The 16356-nt window shown below is 41.4% G+C and overlaps 1 protein-coding gene and 1 pseudogene across 1 annotated transcript in view; one reads left to right on the top strand and one right to left on the bottom strand.

Moving 5' to 3' along the window:
* Positions 1–4688: 4688 nt before the first annotated feature.
* Positions 4689–5661, bottom strand: LOC110570695 (annotated as a pseudogene).
* A 6238-nt stretch (positions 5662–11899) lies between these two features.
* Positions 11900–16356, top strand: part of ATP1B3 (ATPase Na+/K+ transporting subunit beta 3) — a 42969-nt gene continuing 38512 nt past the window's right edge. The window contains exon 1 of the mRNA XM_021678695.1: positions 11900–12274. Within this exon, the coding sequence (XP_021534370.1) occupies positions 12166–12274 (109 nt within the window). The 5' untranslated portion in view covers positions 11900–12165. The remainder of the gene's footprint in view (positions 12275–16356) is intronic.

Raw genomic sequence — 16356 nt, 5'->3', positions numbered from 1 at the left:
TGCTTCCTGCTCAGTCAGTGGGAACATTGAAATATATGAACGATTTTGTATAACGCACGTGCTCAAGAGAGTAAGTTTCTGATCTAACTCCACCCAGGACTTGGGTGGCATTTGGGAACCCAAGTCCTACCACTATATGCTGCAACTACCTCTCTCCTCAACTTAGGTAAAAGGTGATCTCTCCTAAGAAGTAGAATGTGCTTATCTTTCTTTGGCCATTCAGAAAAGCAAGACTCTGTTTCAAATGTCACTCTCAAAACATAATAGCATTGTAAATCCTATATATAGAAGTGGATCACCTATATATCTTCGTGATCATATTAGCCCAGGGGTTCTGAACCAGGGCCTGTGAATGGGCTTTAAGGAGTCTGTTAACCTCCAAATTGTGAATGGTACAGCTGGAAGATGTGCCTGGATAGGATGTGCCGAAGGTGAGATACTGTTTCTCTTTCTTTCCCAGAAAGCTGAAAATGTAAGGAATGAGTCCTAAAAATATGGATGTTGTGGGAAACCAGTTTTCCTAATCTCTCTCATAATTCTGCCCTCACTCCGAGGTCCATATCTTAGACTTTGTTCTTGCTCTTAAGGGGGAACCTGGAAATGGAGTGGAAAAGAATGGAGTCAAGACCTCACATACAGTGAGCCCTGAAAAAAATGTTAGTTGAATGGATCAGTGAATGCAAGAATGGCTTTAGGTTGAGATGCTAGTTTTGGAAAATGTTTAAATAGAAGGTTGTAAGATTTATCTCCCCTTCCCTCTCCCTAAGACTACTTTAAAATAAATTTCTGAATCATGTGTTTGAGAGGAATTGACCCCACCCCCAGGTCAAAAGTGAAACCTCCTGGGCTTGACCCTATCAGCATATCCCATCTCTCTGGCCTTCAGAGTTGGTTTAGGACACATACAGTCACAAGTCAGGGCAGTAGAGGTCCAAAGAGACTACATTTGGGAGTTTTATTTAAGCTATTGAGGATGCTGACACTCTTCTGCTGGATCTGAACCTAGAGGTATGTAGGCCCAGAAGCTTTGTAAACTAACCCTAAGATCATGGAACCAATAAGTGGAAAGCAAGAATCCAGAATTTGTTTACTTCATTTGGGCCCCAGGTCAAACCTTCCCCAAAGTCAGTAAACCTCTGGACTTTAAGCTATGTTCACCTGTAAATTCTCCTTATAGCTTAGGACAATCTGAGTTTGCTTTCTCTGTCTTGATATGGAAAGATCATTAACTAACATAAACTTATGTGCTTTGCAGGAAGTTGAAACACAATATGCATTTATGGGGATTTCCCAACTCCCAAACCATTGTTTAACCAAAAGACAACTTTCCTCATAATATTGCCAGTAAGGCAGTTATATACTTGTATACAATGCATTAGAGATAATGAGTTTGTGTAAAAGTAATTAAGTTATGGTCATAGAGTGAGTCAGTTGCATCACAATAATTCGAATCAAGGAACTTGAATTCCCACGCCCCTCGAGACATTATCAAGTCTCTTAGGAAATAGTGTTGAGATATTGCCTAAAGTGACATTTAAATTTTCCCTCATGTTCCTCTTAGTCGGATTGTGACAGATAGTTCCTGCTAAAAAGAACATAGTCACTTCTCTGACACAATTATTTTCCACTAAAAACAAAACATCAAACTGAAAGGAAAAGAGATTGTTGAAATAATAAGTCAGTTATTTATTAATACTATCAGATAACACAATCCTGGAACTAGAAAATTGGATTCAAGTTCTGAATTGCTCCAACTTTGCCCTAGGAGTTGTCTGGCAACCACACCAGAAGCCCACAGCTTATTTGAATAGAGGGAAATGAGTCTTGATCCCAATTTGTGAGATACCTTTGTTCAAATAAAGATGGAATATGGATAGATAGAACCTACTATTCTTTTAGCCCACATTTCCTTATTCATAGAAGGATGTCCTAGACTTCAGGATATGGAAAGAATTTTGTTTACCATCATTACTCCTGACCTTTGAGGAGCAACATTTTTTTTATTTATAGAATTTCTGGAGAGTCATGATTTTCCAGGTTTACAAAAGTTCATTTTAAACTAGTTTCTTGTTTTTTAAACACTGATATTTTTGGTGGTGAGTGTCTGAGTTGAGGAAACAACACAGTGTAACAGAAAGAAGGTCTCACCAGGAGCTGAATGCTCTCTGGTCACTTTATCTATCTCATGAACTTCCTGTATAGAATAGATTTCTGTCTCTGAGACTCAGTTTTCTCCTCTACTAACAGTGGGGCTTAGACCAGTTGATCTCAAGGGTTTCTCCCTCAGAGATATAGGAGTCTAACAGCAATATGATGATCCTTACTATAATGTCAGGAACTATCATTTGAAACTACACATCCTCTGTAGCATTTAGTCCTCCATTGTAACAATCAGAAATAAATTCTCACTTATAGAATGACCAATACTCATGAAAGATTCTTGATTAAGGAATAGAATATGTCAAATTTGGCAGGAATATTTGAGTTTTATAAACAACAACAACAAAAAAATCCTAGGGCTAACTTTTGAGATTTAGATACTATCAAGTTATGCTGTAAAACAATGATTAAGTAGGAGATATTATTCTTAAATCTGTTTTGCCCTTATACAAGGAAATGCTTTCTGATCCTTCTTTAGTTAGCACTCATCATGAAAGAGATTGTTGAAATAATAAGTCAGTTATTTATTAATACTATCAGATAACACAATCCTGGACCTAGAAAATTGGATTCAAGTTCTGAATTGCTCCAACTTTGCCCTGAAATTTTTCAGTGCATGTATTACTTCAGCGTATCACATGTGCAAGGGGCCTGACTATTCAATAGATGCCTTAGTGTGACATCCTTTTAGTTTCAAATTTGAATTAAATTAGCATGCTGCTTTGCAACGGACATATGAAACAACAGTACACCAAAACTCACTGAAGACTGATGGCTTAGCTTTTTCTTTCTATGATTGAAAGTAGCTTTGTGTTTTTGACAGAGTCCTGTGGTTTAAAATAATTGTTTTTAGTTAAGTAGAAAAATCAATATAAAAAATTAAACGAATGGTATAACAGGCCATAATTATGGTTCTGGCTTCATTTCCACTCCTTTAGTGAAATGAGCATATATTAAGTTGAACCATATGACATTGCTATCTTCATAGGTCAAAATTTCATTTGGTTTCACCTAATACCTTATAACTCATTTATTTAAGTATTGGTTCTTACCCTATAACTGAAGAACTTATATCTTCCTTTAAAGAGGAAAAAAGAGTTTGCAGTTAGGAACTGTGGGTCTCAGAGTTTATAATGGAAGGAGACAGTTGAACTAAAGTGCTTTTTCCCCATCATTTAATTTAATTATTTTATTTATTTAGGTGGGGAGGGGCAGAGGGAGAGGGAGAGAGAGAATCTTAAGCAGCGTGGAGCCTAACGCAGGGCTGGATCTCACAATCCTGAGATCATGACCTAAGCCAAAATCAAGAGTTGGATGCTTAACCGACTGAGACACCTCCCCACTGCAACCCTTTAATTTAAACTATCAAAGTAGTACAACATGTACATTGGTAAAAAATATAAAAAAATAGTACAAAAGGACTAAAAAAAGAAAAGTACATGTATCTTGTCCTCCATCCCACTAGAAAAACATGATATTCATTGAACTCCCTAGGCAATCACTTTAAATCCTTTCTAACTTTATTTCATTTGGTCACTGCTATGGGTCTGAATGTTTGTGTCCCCCACTCCCCCCCCAAATCCTTATGTTCAAATCCTATCCCCTAAGGTGATGGTATTAGGAGGGGCCTTTGCAGGTGATTAGATCATGAGGATGGAGTCTAGGAATTCGACTAATGCCCTCATAAAAGAGGCTCCAGAAGGATCCCTCCCTGTTTGGCCATGTGAGGTTACAACTAGAAGTTTGCAACCTGGAAGAGGACTCCATGCTGGCACTCTGCTCTTGGACTTCCAGCCTCCAAAACTGTGAGAAATAAATTTCTGTTGTTTATAAACTACCCAGTCTATGGTATCTTGCTATAGCAGCCCAAATGGTTTAAGACGGTCACTCTCTCCTTAGCTTTAAATAACATGCTTACATACCTTTTCTTTTTGGTCAGTTTTAAACACTATTAACTCCCTGGCAAAGAAGATGATAAATGAGCTATTTATGTATTATGTCCTACTTCATCCTCCATTTCATATTTTGTTATTTGTAGTATTATTTTAGTATTAAAAATACACAGTACTATTTAGTATTTACTTTTTCTATTGGTTATATTTACAACCTTAAAGAAATACATACTTAATATTTCCACTTCCAGCTCCACCATCTTTAAACTCTTAAAAGCTCCCTATTTTTTTTTTAAAGATACATTTATTCAGTGCCATGACCAGACTATTATATTTAGCAATCAACAGCATGGGTGCAAAAAAAAAAAAAAAAAAACCTACATTAAAACCCTTTGTTGGAATGCTTTACACTTTCCATAGAAGAGAAACTAAAATAACCTGTTATACAATTAGTCACAAATACAGTCCTCAAGTTATTTGCCCATACACATGAGTATTGTTTAAAACATGTCTTCTTCATAGCAGCTAGGCCCTGCTACCACCGTGCTTGGCTGAGTTCACAAATCTGTTGTAACCTGTAGCTTCCCTGTCACTTCTCTGGCTCTCCTCTCCTGCTAAGCTGTTTCCTGGCAGTAATTAAAACCTCCTGCCACTTCCATAGCTACTGCTGCTGCTGGAACCACCATAGCCACCTTGGTTTCATGGGTTGGCAAAGTATTGGTCTCCCCCACCATAGGGGCCAGAGCTTCTGCCTCCAAAATTTCCCCGTTTAATGGGTCCAAAATTTGAAGATGATTGTTGTAATTGTCAAAATCATTACAGCTTCCGCCACCTCCAAAATTGCTTCCATCATTACCAAATCCGTTACAGCCATCCCCACTGCCACCATATCCACCACCATCTCGACCACCACCAAAGTCATCTCACCAATGAAGTTTCCTCTGTGATCAAAGTTGTCATTCCCACCAAAACCACTTCCACGACTACCACCAGAGTTTCCAGAACCACTATGACCTCTTTGGCTGAATGAAGCACTAGCCATCTCTTGTTTAGATGGGGCTTTCCTTACTTCACAGTCATGGCCATTCACAGTATGGTATTTTTGAATGACAATCTTGTCCACAGAGTCATCGTCATCAGATGTTACAAAAGCAAAGCCTCTCTTCTTGCCACTGCCTTGGTCAGTCATGATTTCAGTCACTTCAATTTTCCCATACTGTTCAAAAATAATCTCTTAGATGGTGTACTTCAATGTCTTCTTTAATGCCACCAACAAAAATCTTTTTCACATTTAAGTGGGCACCAGGTCTTTGAGAATATTCTCTTGAGACAGAGAATATTGTGTCTTTGGTTCCACAACAATTCCATCCACCTTGTGTGGCCTTGCACTCGTGGCTGCATCCACCTCCTCCACAGGGACATACGTGACAAACCCAAAGCCTCTGGAGTGCTTGGTGTTTGGATCTCTCATTGCCACACAGTCCGTGAGCATTCCCCATTGCTCAGAATGGCTCCTCAGACTCTCGTTGGTTGGTTCAAAGCTCAAAACCCCAACGAAGAGCTTCTGCAGCTGTTCAGCAGGCTCTTTGGGAGACTCCCACTTATACATGACAGCGGTGGGAGGAGGGACTTTAATGATGCTTACTCAGTGGTGTCCAGGGGTGGAAAGCAACTCTTAACATCTCTTATCTTATTATTTATTATGTAAGAGAAAGAACACATCTAAATTTCCCTTCAACTTTCTTCCTTCAACTCTCTCTTCTCCATAGACCTCTTGACTTCTGTCAACTCCACCATTACTTTTATATTGTTAGAATTTATAACATTCACCTTTTGTTCTGTGAATGGCCATTCAGTGTTGACACTAAATATTGAAAGTCAATAAAGTGTAATTATACTATTTTGCTTATGTAAATAGTATTCATTCACTATAGAACAAAATGCATCATTTAGAATAGAAAAGGCAAATATGTATCACTGGCCCATAGCACTAGGAGGGATGCTTCAAACGTCAGGATTATATAATTACATTTTCTTTTTTTTTTTTTTTTAAAGATTTTATTTATTTATTTGACAGAGAGAGACACAGCGAGAGCAGGAACACAAGCAGGGGGAGTGGGAGAGGGAGAAGCAGGCTTCCTGCTGAGCAGGGAGCCCGAGGCGGGGCTCGATCTCAGGACCCTGGGATCATGACCTGAGCCGAAGGCAGATGCTTAACGGCTGAGCCACCCAGGTGCCCCTATAATTACATTTTCAAATACTCCATTAGAAGCACTAAATAATAACACATTTTAGTTTGCTTTATATTTGGAATGCAGTTTTGTTTTAATTGCTTTCCATTTTTCCTCTTAACAGTGGAAGCACATGCCTTCACCATCTGACTAAATTTGCCCAGGATCTTAATCGTAGTCTCTGTGGCATGGAATCCACTTTTTGCCTGAGGACATTCTTCTCCAGTTCACTATCAGTTGCTCTCTTAGTCTGTTGTACAGCTATTGTTCTAGGCCTTACTTTCATTGGGTTAGGCATTAGTGTTTCTTGGATCTCAGGTTTTTCTGACTCTTGGATTCCTTTTTGTTTTTACTGTTTCATCCCCCCCCCTTTTTTTAAAGATTTTATTATTTATTTGACAGAGAGAGACACAGCGAGAGAGGGAACACAAGCAGGGGGAGTGGGAGAGGGAGAAGCAGGCTTCCCGCGGGGCAGGGAGCCCAATGTGGGACTTGATCCCAGGACCCTGGGATCATGACCCCAGCCGAAGGCAGATGCTTAACGGCTGAGCCACCCAGGCGCCCATTTACTGTTTCATCCTTAATTGATTTTTTGAGAAAGAATTTTTGAGAGGTGAGCTTTCTGAGTTCTTACATGTCTGAACATGTCTTCATTTTACCCTTATAGGTGAGTGATAGCTTAGCTAGTTATGATACTCAGCTCTTCAGAACTCTGAAAGCAGTACTCTACTTTTGGCACTGAGTGCTGTTGATGAGAAGACTAGTGCCAATTAAATTTTTGTTCTGTTGTAGTTAACCTGTTGGTTGGTCTCTGGAAGCTTTTAGAATGTTCTCTTAGTATTTAATGTACAATAAAATCACAAGTTTATGGTGAAGTAGGGATTTATTTTCATTTATTTTGCGTGGCACTTGGTAAGCCCTTTTACTCTGAAGACTCCTATCTTAGCTCTAAGAAATGTTCTTCTATTCTTGCTCTCATTACTTTTTCCCCTGAGTTTTCTTGTCTCCTTGTGGAACTATTAGTTGGCTATTATCCTCCCTGGATTGACCGTACATAGTTTTTCAACTTCTTCTTTTTTTTTTTTTTTTTAAAGATTTTATTTATTTATTTGAGAGAGAGAGAATGAGAGACAGATAGCAAGAGAGGGAAGAGGGTCAGAGGGAGAAGCAGACCCCCCGCTGAGCAGGGGGCCCGATGTGGGACTCGATCCCGGGACTCCAGGATCATGACCTGAGCCGAAGGCAGTCGCTTAACCAACTGAGCCACCCAGGCGCCCAGTTTTTCAACTTCTAAAAATATTTCTTCCCCTTTGTCTTTTTGATTTACACTTTGGGAGAATCTACTGACTTTTTATTTCAGCTCTTCTGTTGACTTTTTTTTTAAAGATTTTATTTATTTATTTGAGAGAAACAAAGAGAGGACGACTGGAGGTGGGGGGCGGTGGCAGAGGGAGAGAGACAAGCAGACTCCTTTTTTTTTTTTTTAAAGATTTATTTATTCATGAGAGAGAGAGAGGCAGAGCGAGAAGCAGGCTCCCAAGGAGCAGGGAGCCCGATGCGGGACTCAATCCCAGGACCCTGAGATCATGACCTGAGCCGAAGGCAGACCCTTAACCATCCGAGCCACCCAGGCGCCCGACAAGCAGACTCCTTGCAGGACCCTGGGATCACAACCTGAGCTGAAGGCAGACGCTTAACCACTGAGCCACCCAGGTGCCCCCGATTTTTCTAATTTTTTTTTAATTAGAGGAATTAATTATATTGTAAATTTCCAACAACTCTTTTTTGGTCTCTGGTATCTATACCTATATCTATATAAATATATAGATATAAATATATAGATATGTCTATATATAAATATATATATAAACTTGTTTTATGGATACACGGGCTTCTCAAATTTTCCTGAAGTCACTAGAATACAAACAAGAAAAAAAAGAATTTTCTGTTTCTCTGCGGTCAGCTTCTTTTTATTTTTTTATTTTTTATTTTGTAAAGATTTCATTTATTTATTTGAGACAGAGAGAATGAGAGAGAGAGAGCACATGAGAGGGGGGAGGGTCAGAGTTTTAAACAGTTCTTTTGAAAATTATTAAAACTGGGGTGCCTGGGTGGCTCAGTTGGTTAAGCGACTGCCTTCGGCTCCGGTCATGATCCTGGAGTCCCTGCATCGAGTCCCACATCGGGCTCCCTGCTCGGCAGGGAGCCTGCTTCTGCCTCTGACCCTCCCCCCCTCTCATGTGCTCTCTCTCTCTCATTCTCTCTGTCTCAAATAAATAAATGAAATCTTTACAAAATAAAAAAAGAAAATTATTAAAACTATACCTTCTTTGGGTTATTTTTCAATGAAGTGAACCAGAAAAATGTGTATCAGGAAAATTGCCTAACCTTTGCCCCATTAAAAAAAAAAAAGTTCTATTATGAAAAATTTCACTGATGTACAAAGTAAACAAAATATGATGAACTCAATGGACTCATCACCCAGCTTCAATAAATATCAACATTCTGCCATTCTTGTTTCACTTATACCTTTACCTTCTCCTGTAAATTTTTATAACCAAGTTATTAAATAGTTCACATTAAGTTGGTCATTTGAATTTATTTTTCATTCAGTAAATTATCCCGTAAAATCATATCATACACTTTTCAAAGTCACCTAATCCAGTGAATGACAGTATTAAAAATTATAACAAAAACCCTGACCATGTAACAGAGCACTTTCTATGCCATATACTATGTAATGCTTTACCAAAACACTCTTTCATTTATTTTAAGATGATTAATAATGCAGGTGTCTACCTTTAAATCTGCAAAGGGTGAACAGATGTTGTTTGTTAAAGGATTAGTAAAAGCATTCAATATGAAAATTAATGTGTGGACAAGGACGTTCTCTGTAAAGAGAAGTATGTGTTCATGACTGTGTTTCTTGGATACAATAAAATGCCAACACAACTGTAGCTGCTGTCTTAAGGAAGGACTATTTCTAAGGAAATCTTAATATCCTCCTAGGGACAAATAATGGCCTTTCAGTGATTCAGTATCAAAGTCACATCAGTTATAACACCAAATTATAAATAAGATGCTGCTATAAAAACTGAAATATTTTTTCTGTACACATGATTCTAAAATTCAGGAATAAACTAACAGTTTTAGCAAATTAAGAGCCAAAAGATCTTGTTTATACCCATAGAAGGCAGAAAATGGATTCTGCTGACTGGAGAGAATGCTCAACCAAGTGCCCCACAACCATTTCTCTCATTTTCTCTCATTCCAGCTCATTCAGCTTTGTGAAGTTTCCCCAGAGCTCTGCCATCATTCACTGGGGAACCAGTACTGGGTGGTTGGAGGAAAGATGGGGATTTGAATCAATGTACTGTTGTTTGATAGCTTTTTGACCATGGGGAAGTTACTTAATTTCTCTAAACCTCAGTTTCCTCATTTACAAAATTAGGGAAACAATATCTCCCTCTCAGGGTATTTGTAAAGATTAAGAAATACATCACACTAAGCAAGTAGTACAGGGCCTAGGACCTAACTATGTATATATGATCATTATTATTCCTGTGGGATTCATAGGTATCCTCTACGGGTAGGGTAGCAAGATTTAGCAAATAAAAATACAGGATATCTAGGTAAATTTGAATTTCAGGTAGATAAGAATAATTTTTTAGTCTAAATATGTCCCAAATATTGCATGGAATATACTTATACTAAAAAAATTATCCATTGTCTATCTGAAATTCAAAGTTAAGTGGGAATCCTGGCAAAATAACCTCTCTTTTAAAAGAAAAATGAGGTATAGTAAAATAAACTTATAAGAAATAAAGTTGCGATTAAAGTTGATATTTTATCTGCTCAAACTTGGTAGTCTCCTATCCCCCAGTACACTCAGTATTTTCTCTTCCGGGTAATGCTCAAGTATCATATAACAGAGAAACAGTGCCTGTATTTTGGAATAGAATGTGAACTTTTCCCCAAACTAAAATCTGTTGGATCAGTTACTATCTTAAACTAGGCATGGGTTTTCAAACTACTTACTGAATTATATTTGTATTTAAACATTTATTTGGAAAACCACAAAGCACTACATACGAAAGTCATATCGAGGACCACTAAAAATAAGCAAACTACAAATCTGACAGCACTCAATCTTCTAAACACTATTTTCAAAATGTTCTTGTTTACCACGTTTTCTTTGTGCGTACCAGGTAATTATTTTTCAAATGTGCTTGTTATGAGCACACACGGAGACTCACAAGATAAATAAAGCAGATGGGTTTTATACTTTATTTCAATCAGACTGTATTTCTTAACCTCTTATCTAAACTAAAAAGCCTGTTTTCAACCCTACTAGTATTTTAGCTAATTTGTAGTTAGATTTTTAATCAGATAAAAATACCTTTCCTAAAGGCAAGGTGGCTGGGAATTATTTTATAGTAATATATTCTTCTACCTCTTTCCATCTGTGGGAGACGTAATCCGTAATTCCTTGCTTCAATAAGCAAAGTGAGGAAACAAGAGATGCCAGAATCTCTTTATCCATTACCTCTTTAAAGCATTTGCAGGCGCTGTTTAAACTTCCAGATAGATTATAATGCAATTATTCCAAAACATAATATGTGTGCTACATTTCCTCATTCATAATTTTTTATTTGCCAATAAAACAGAAGCAGTGCTCCATTTATTTTTCCTAAAAAAACCGCACCTTCTGCCCAAACTCAGCTCTATAGTTCTTTTCATTCTGTCATGGTCGCAGTGCACTGTACTCTTCAGCTCCATCTCGTGTAGAAAAACGTCGACTGCACCCTCAGCTCCGACCCCGGGGAGCATTCACGACAGTGGAAAAGATGAAAAGCCGGGAACTTTATTGAGGAATCAACACTAAACGAAGAATTGATTTCCTGTAGATCCTGTCTCAGAAGAAGCAGGTCTTACAGTTGACGGGAAACTCAGGAAAGCGTATATACTCATTTCCTTGATACATTCAACTGAACCTGGAGAAAACTCTACTGTTCAATTACTACTTAGACATACTTAGGATGAAATTTCCATTGACCTGCGAGTCCTGGTTAAATCCTTCAAAAAAGCCAAGTAAGGACTTTCTCTGAGCAGCAGGATGTACTACACTAGATGCCTCCCGGGAGCCTACAGCGGACCATCTATCAGTCACGTCATAGAGCCCAAAGGAGAACGCCTGGAGACGGTCTGCGAGGCCGTTCGGGGAGAGGGTGGTGAAGTCCCCTACTCGGTGAAGACGACTCGGGCAGACAGGAGTCGTTTCCGTGTTCTCCGGTCCCGCGCCGTCTCAGGCAAGGAGCTGAGGGGCCGTCGGGCCCGGTTGCCCACAGCATCTCCCCAGACTCCTCCTCCTGAGAAACCTGCGGGTCAGGGACGCCCACGTTGGGCTTGTTATTATAAATTTGCTTATGTAGCCCTCATGATTTTTAAAGTTGCCCTGTGTGGTTTCTGCTTCCCCTGACCAGGGGAGAGGGAGCCCCGAGCGTCCCCCAGTCGGGCGGGGAGGCGCGGGGCGAGGAGGGCGGGGCGAGGCGGGGCCGCGGCCCTGGGCGGGGCGTCCTCGCCGAAACCGGCTGCGCCGGGCGGCGGGCGGGAGGCAGTGGCGGCGGCGGCGGCGGCGCGGGCCGAGAGGCTCGCGGATTGGTTGCGGCGGGCGGAGACGTCAGGCTCCCGCGGCCCGAGAGGCCGCCGGGCTCGCGCGGCGCAGTAGGCTCGAGTGCTCACCGCAGCGAGGAGGTGTCCTCTGCTGTCCCGCTTTCCGCCGCCGTCGCCGGGCTCTGCCGCTTGAGCCGGGACGCGCCTCCGCGCTCCTCGCCGCCTCCACCGCCGCGGCCGCCGCTCCCCTCGCCGTCTGCACACACACCATGACGAAGAAAGAGAAGAAGTCCTTCAACCAGAGCCTAGCCGAGTGGAAGCTCTTCATCTACAACCCGACCACCGGAGAGTTCCTGGGGCGCACCGCCAAGAGCTGGGGTGAGCGGGCGGCGGTTGGGCGCCGGGGCCGGCCGCGGTCCGAGGGGACCCGGGCGCGGTCGGGTGGGAAAGGAAAGGCGGGAGATGGCTCCCCGCGCGGGGGCCCTAAGAGCAGCCACAGCCTCCGCCGCCCACAGCGGTTTTCGTCCGGGGCCGTCAGACTCTCGTACGGGCGGCGCCGGAGGAGGGGCAGCGCGGCCCCATTCATTTCTAGCGTGGCGGGCGGGCCGCCGCTCGCTCCCGAGGCAGCCGGACCCGCAGGCAGCCCCCGCCGGGCCGCGCCAGTTCCTTCCTCCCGGCCGGGAGCGGAGCGCACGTGCTGCTCCGGCCTCCGGCCCCGAGCGGCGCCGGAGGCCGGGGACCCCTGCCCGGAGCCGAGCCCCGAGCGTGCGGGGGCCGAGCGCCCGGGCCTCCCTTTGTACGGAGCGCGCCGTCCGGGAGAGGCCCTGGCAGAGGCGGCCGGTGGCGCCCAGCGGTTCGGGGAAGCCAGACCCTGCCCCACGCCCGGGGAGAGGAAATTTCCACTCTCGCCGCTATCTTGTGACTCGTCCACGCTGCCACCCCGGTCGGAAGAGTGCGAGTGAGTGTTAAGTGTGTGGGTTGCATGAATGTGCCGCGGTGAGTTAATCACACAAGTACTTGGTACACGAAAATGCACTTGAATTTGGACAGTGAAAAGACTACTAAAAAGGTTGGTTCCTGCTTAATTCCTTAATTACAGACGTTTTCTTCCTAGCAAATAGGCTTCTTTTGGGGGAAGTAAATCCCAGGTGGTACAATTTTTGTGCCTTCAAAGCGTGTGATGGTTGTGTATGTTAGTTTTGCTGTGTATGAGTTCTTTGTTTTAAAGAATATTTAAACTGTCCACCAATGGAGTACTGCTTGGGGGGGGGGGGGTTTTTTTTTTTTTTTTCTTCTTCCGAAAAATTGTACTAATGTCTGAATAAGGACTAGTGCTTTTTTTTTTGCCTTTTGAAAAACATTTTGTTAGTGGGTCTTGACCTTTTTTTTCTGGGTGAGTATAAATTTCTAGAGTGGGAGAACTATTTGGGCACGACATTTTTGAGAGAAGCATGAAGAGAGTAAATTAGCTATGACTCAGAAAATAAACTGTTGCTACTGACTGAAATCGTCTCCTCCCGAATGGAAAGTCGGCTTAAAGTCCTATCACAAGCTGAAAGGGGCCTTGGAGGTTTTTTAGCCCAACCCCCAGTTTAGAGATGAGGAAAATGAGATCTAGAGAGGTTGTGATTTTGCTTTGTGTAAAATTACAGATTCCACAGAGCCAAGAAAAGAACCCAGTCGTCCTTTAATCCTACTCCAGCGGTTTTATTATTTTACAGATGCCTTGCTTAACTAACACTCAAGATTTTTATTTAGATAGCTGTCTTTAGGGAACCCACTAATGTGAAGAGGAAATAAATTTGCATCCGGAGTTAAATGGGGAAAAAATGGTGAAGTTACTATTGCTTCTAGAATGTGCTACCTTTTTGCTGAAGGAATTTTTGAGTGGTGGAGAGGGATTAATGTTTGTAGACTACCTTCCTCAGTGCCTTCTCATTTCTAGTAAAAATTACCTTCATTTTTTGTTAGAATGACATTTCTTACTGCAGATAGTGCATATCTAACCTTTGTATTTATATGATGTTGAGGTTGAGATTTTATTGGGTATATGCATTTAAGTAAATAATGTGCACAAATGATCAAAGTGTAGTCATTATATAAGGGCGGCTACAGTACTATAAGTAAGGTTGGGATTTATTTTAGAAGGATTAAGGCAAGACCTTTTTTCAAAATTGAAAATAAATGTTAACTCTTATCAATGACTAGTATATTTCTGAGTTTATTGGAATAGCAGTAAACCAGTGCAAAATGTCATAAATTATCCGCAATCCTATTCCAACATAAGGGCATCTCTCCAAGGATATATGTGGGTGTGGTGTGTAGAGGCTGAAGTCCATACTCGGCTCTCCAGGCTGTGTGCCCTCAAGCGTGGGGAGTCTGCCTGGAGAAAGGGGTATCTTGTTTTAATTTTCAGAAAGGCACTGTATGGTCTAGCTGCCTGATCTCATCACTACAGAGATGTCCACTATTAATATTTCGGTATATATCTGGGCAGACTTAAAAGGATATAATGTTAATTTTTTTTAAACAAAAAGAAATCATACAATAAGTGTTGCTTTATAGTGTTGTGTTTTGTTTTTTTTTAACTTATTTTAGAGAGACAAAGCTGGGGGAGGCGCAGACGGAGAGAATCAAGCAGACTCCCCTGATGAGCTCAGAGCCAGAACCTGGGGCTCGACCCCAAGACCCTCGAGATCTTGACCCAAGCCAAAACCAAGAGTTGGTGGCCCAACTGACTGAGCCACCCAGGCACCCGTTAGTGTTTGGGCACCTTCCCATTTTAATAAAGATCTGTGTCATCATTTTAATGGCTGACTAATGTTCTATTGTATGGTTCCATGTACTACCATGGTTTTTAAAAACAAACATGTTTATTCACATATATAGCTTATGTATGCATGGGAGATATCCAGGGAAATATGAGTAACTCCTGATTTTTTTTTTTTTAACCAGTAATTTATTGTATGTACTGGTCTTCCTTCCCAGTCCCTTCAGCCTTAAGTGTGCAAATTTATTTCTTGAGATGTTTCTACTAGTGGAATTTTAAGGTCATGTATAATTTGTGTACCCTTTACATTTTGGAAATGTGTCAGTTTTTTTTTAAGAAACTCATTTGTAGTTTTTTTTTTTTTTTTTTTTAATTTTAATGTGGGGGGGGGGTTTCTTTTTTTTTTTTTTTTTGACCTTGGTAAAATTGCTGTATCTGCTGGTGTGTAGAAAAAAGCCTTCTCTACCCTAAGGATCGTATAAGGATATATTAAAAGCATACATTTGGGGGCGGGGCAGGGGCAGAGGGAGAGAGAGAATCTTTTTTTTTTTTTTTAAAGATTTTATTTATTTGACAGAGAGATACAGCGAGAGAGGGAACACAAGCAGCAGGAGTGGGAGAGGGAGAAGCAGGCTTCCCGTGGAGCAGGGAGCCCGATGCGGGGCTCGATCCCAGGACCCTGGGATCATGACCGGAGCCGAAGGCAGACGCTTAACGACTGAGCCACCCAGGCGCCCCGGAGAGAGAGAATCTTAAGCAGGCTCCATGCCCAGTGCAGAGTCTGGTGTGGGGCTCGATCCCACCACCCTGGTATCATGACTAGAGCCAAAAATCAACAGTTGGACATTTAACTGACAGCCACCTAGGCGCCCCTAAAAGCACACATTTAAAAAGTAGTTTTGCCATTTACACTTGGGATAAGGTGACAGTACTGCAGGTCACACCACATTGCCTTACTGGAAATGGCTATGTAAAAGATTTTTTTTTTTTTTTTAAGATTTTATTTTTTTAAGTAATCTCTATACCCAGCATGGGGCTCAAACCCATAACCCTGAGATCATGAGTTACATGCACTGAGCAAGCTGGGCATCCCTGTATAAAAGATTTTGAGTAGCTTCTTGAATGTTTGGCGGTTTCAAAATCATTACATATATAAAATCACCTCATTTGATTTTCACAACAACCTTCTAAAATAAAGCACACTAAGTAGGTGATCAAAGTGTACCTAGAGTTGGTTTCTTAGGCTGAACAGTAAGGATACATCAGGAGTAAGTAATTGCTGTGTTATGAAAACACAGGACAAAGAGAATTTAGCATCTTGTGACTTACGCTGCAAATATTAAACCTAAATGCATTAAATACCATTAGAGTGAAAGATAGCTTAGAGATCCTCTACTGTTAAACTGTAATGGACCGGGCGCCTGGGTGGCTCAGTTGGTTAAGCGACTGCCTTCGGCTCAGGTCATGATCCTGGAGTCCTGGGATCGAGTCCCACATCGTGCTCCCTGCTCAGCAGGGGGTCTGCTTCTCCCTCTGACCCTCTTCCCTCTCGTGCTCTCTGTCTCTCATTCTCTCTCTCTCAAATAAATAAATAAAATCTTTAAAAAAAAAAAAAAAAAAAAAACTGTAATGGACCATGTGTTGCAACTAACATTTTTAAGGATAATGAAATAGAATAGTAAAAATACCA

The sequence above is a fragment of the Neomonachus schauinslandi genome, chromosome 1 (genome assembly GCF_002201575.2).
Source record: "Neomonachus schauinslandi chromosome 1, ASM220157v2, whole genome shotgun sequence".
NCBI classification, from domain to species: Eukaryota; Metazoa; Chordata; class Mammalia; order Carnivora; family Phocidae; genus Neomonachus; species Neomonachus schauinslandi.
This window is presented reverse-complemented; position numbering and strand designations above follow the sequence as displayed.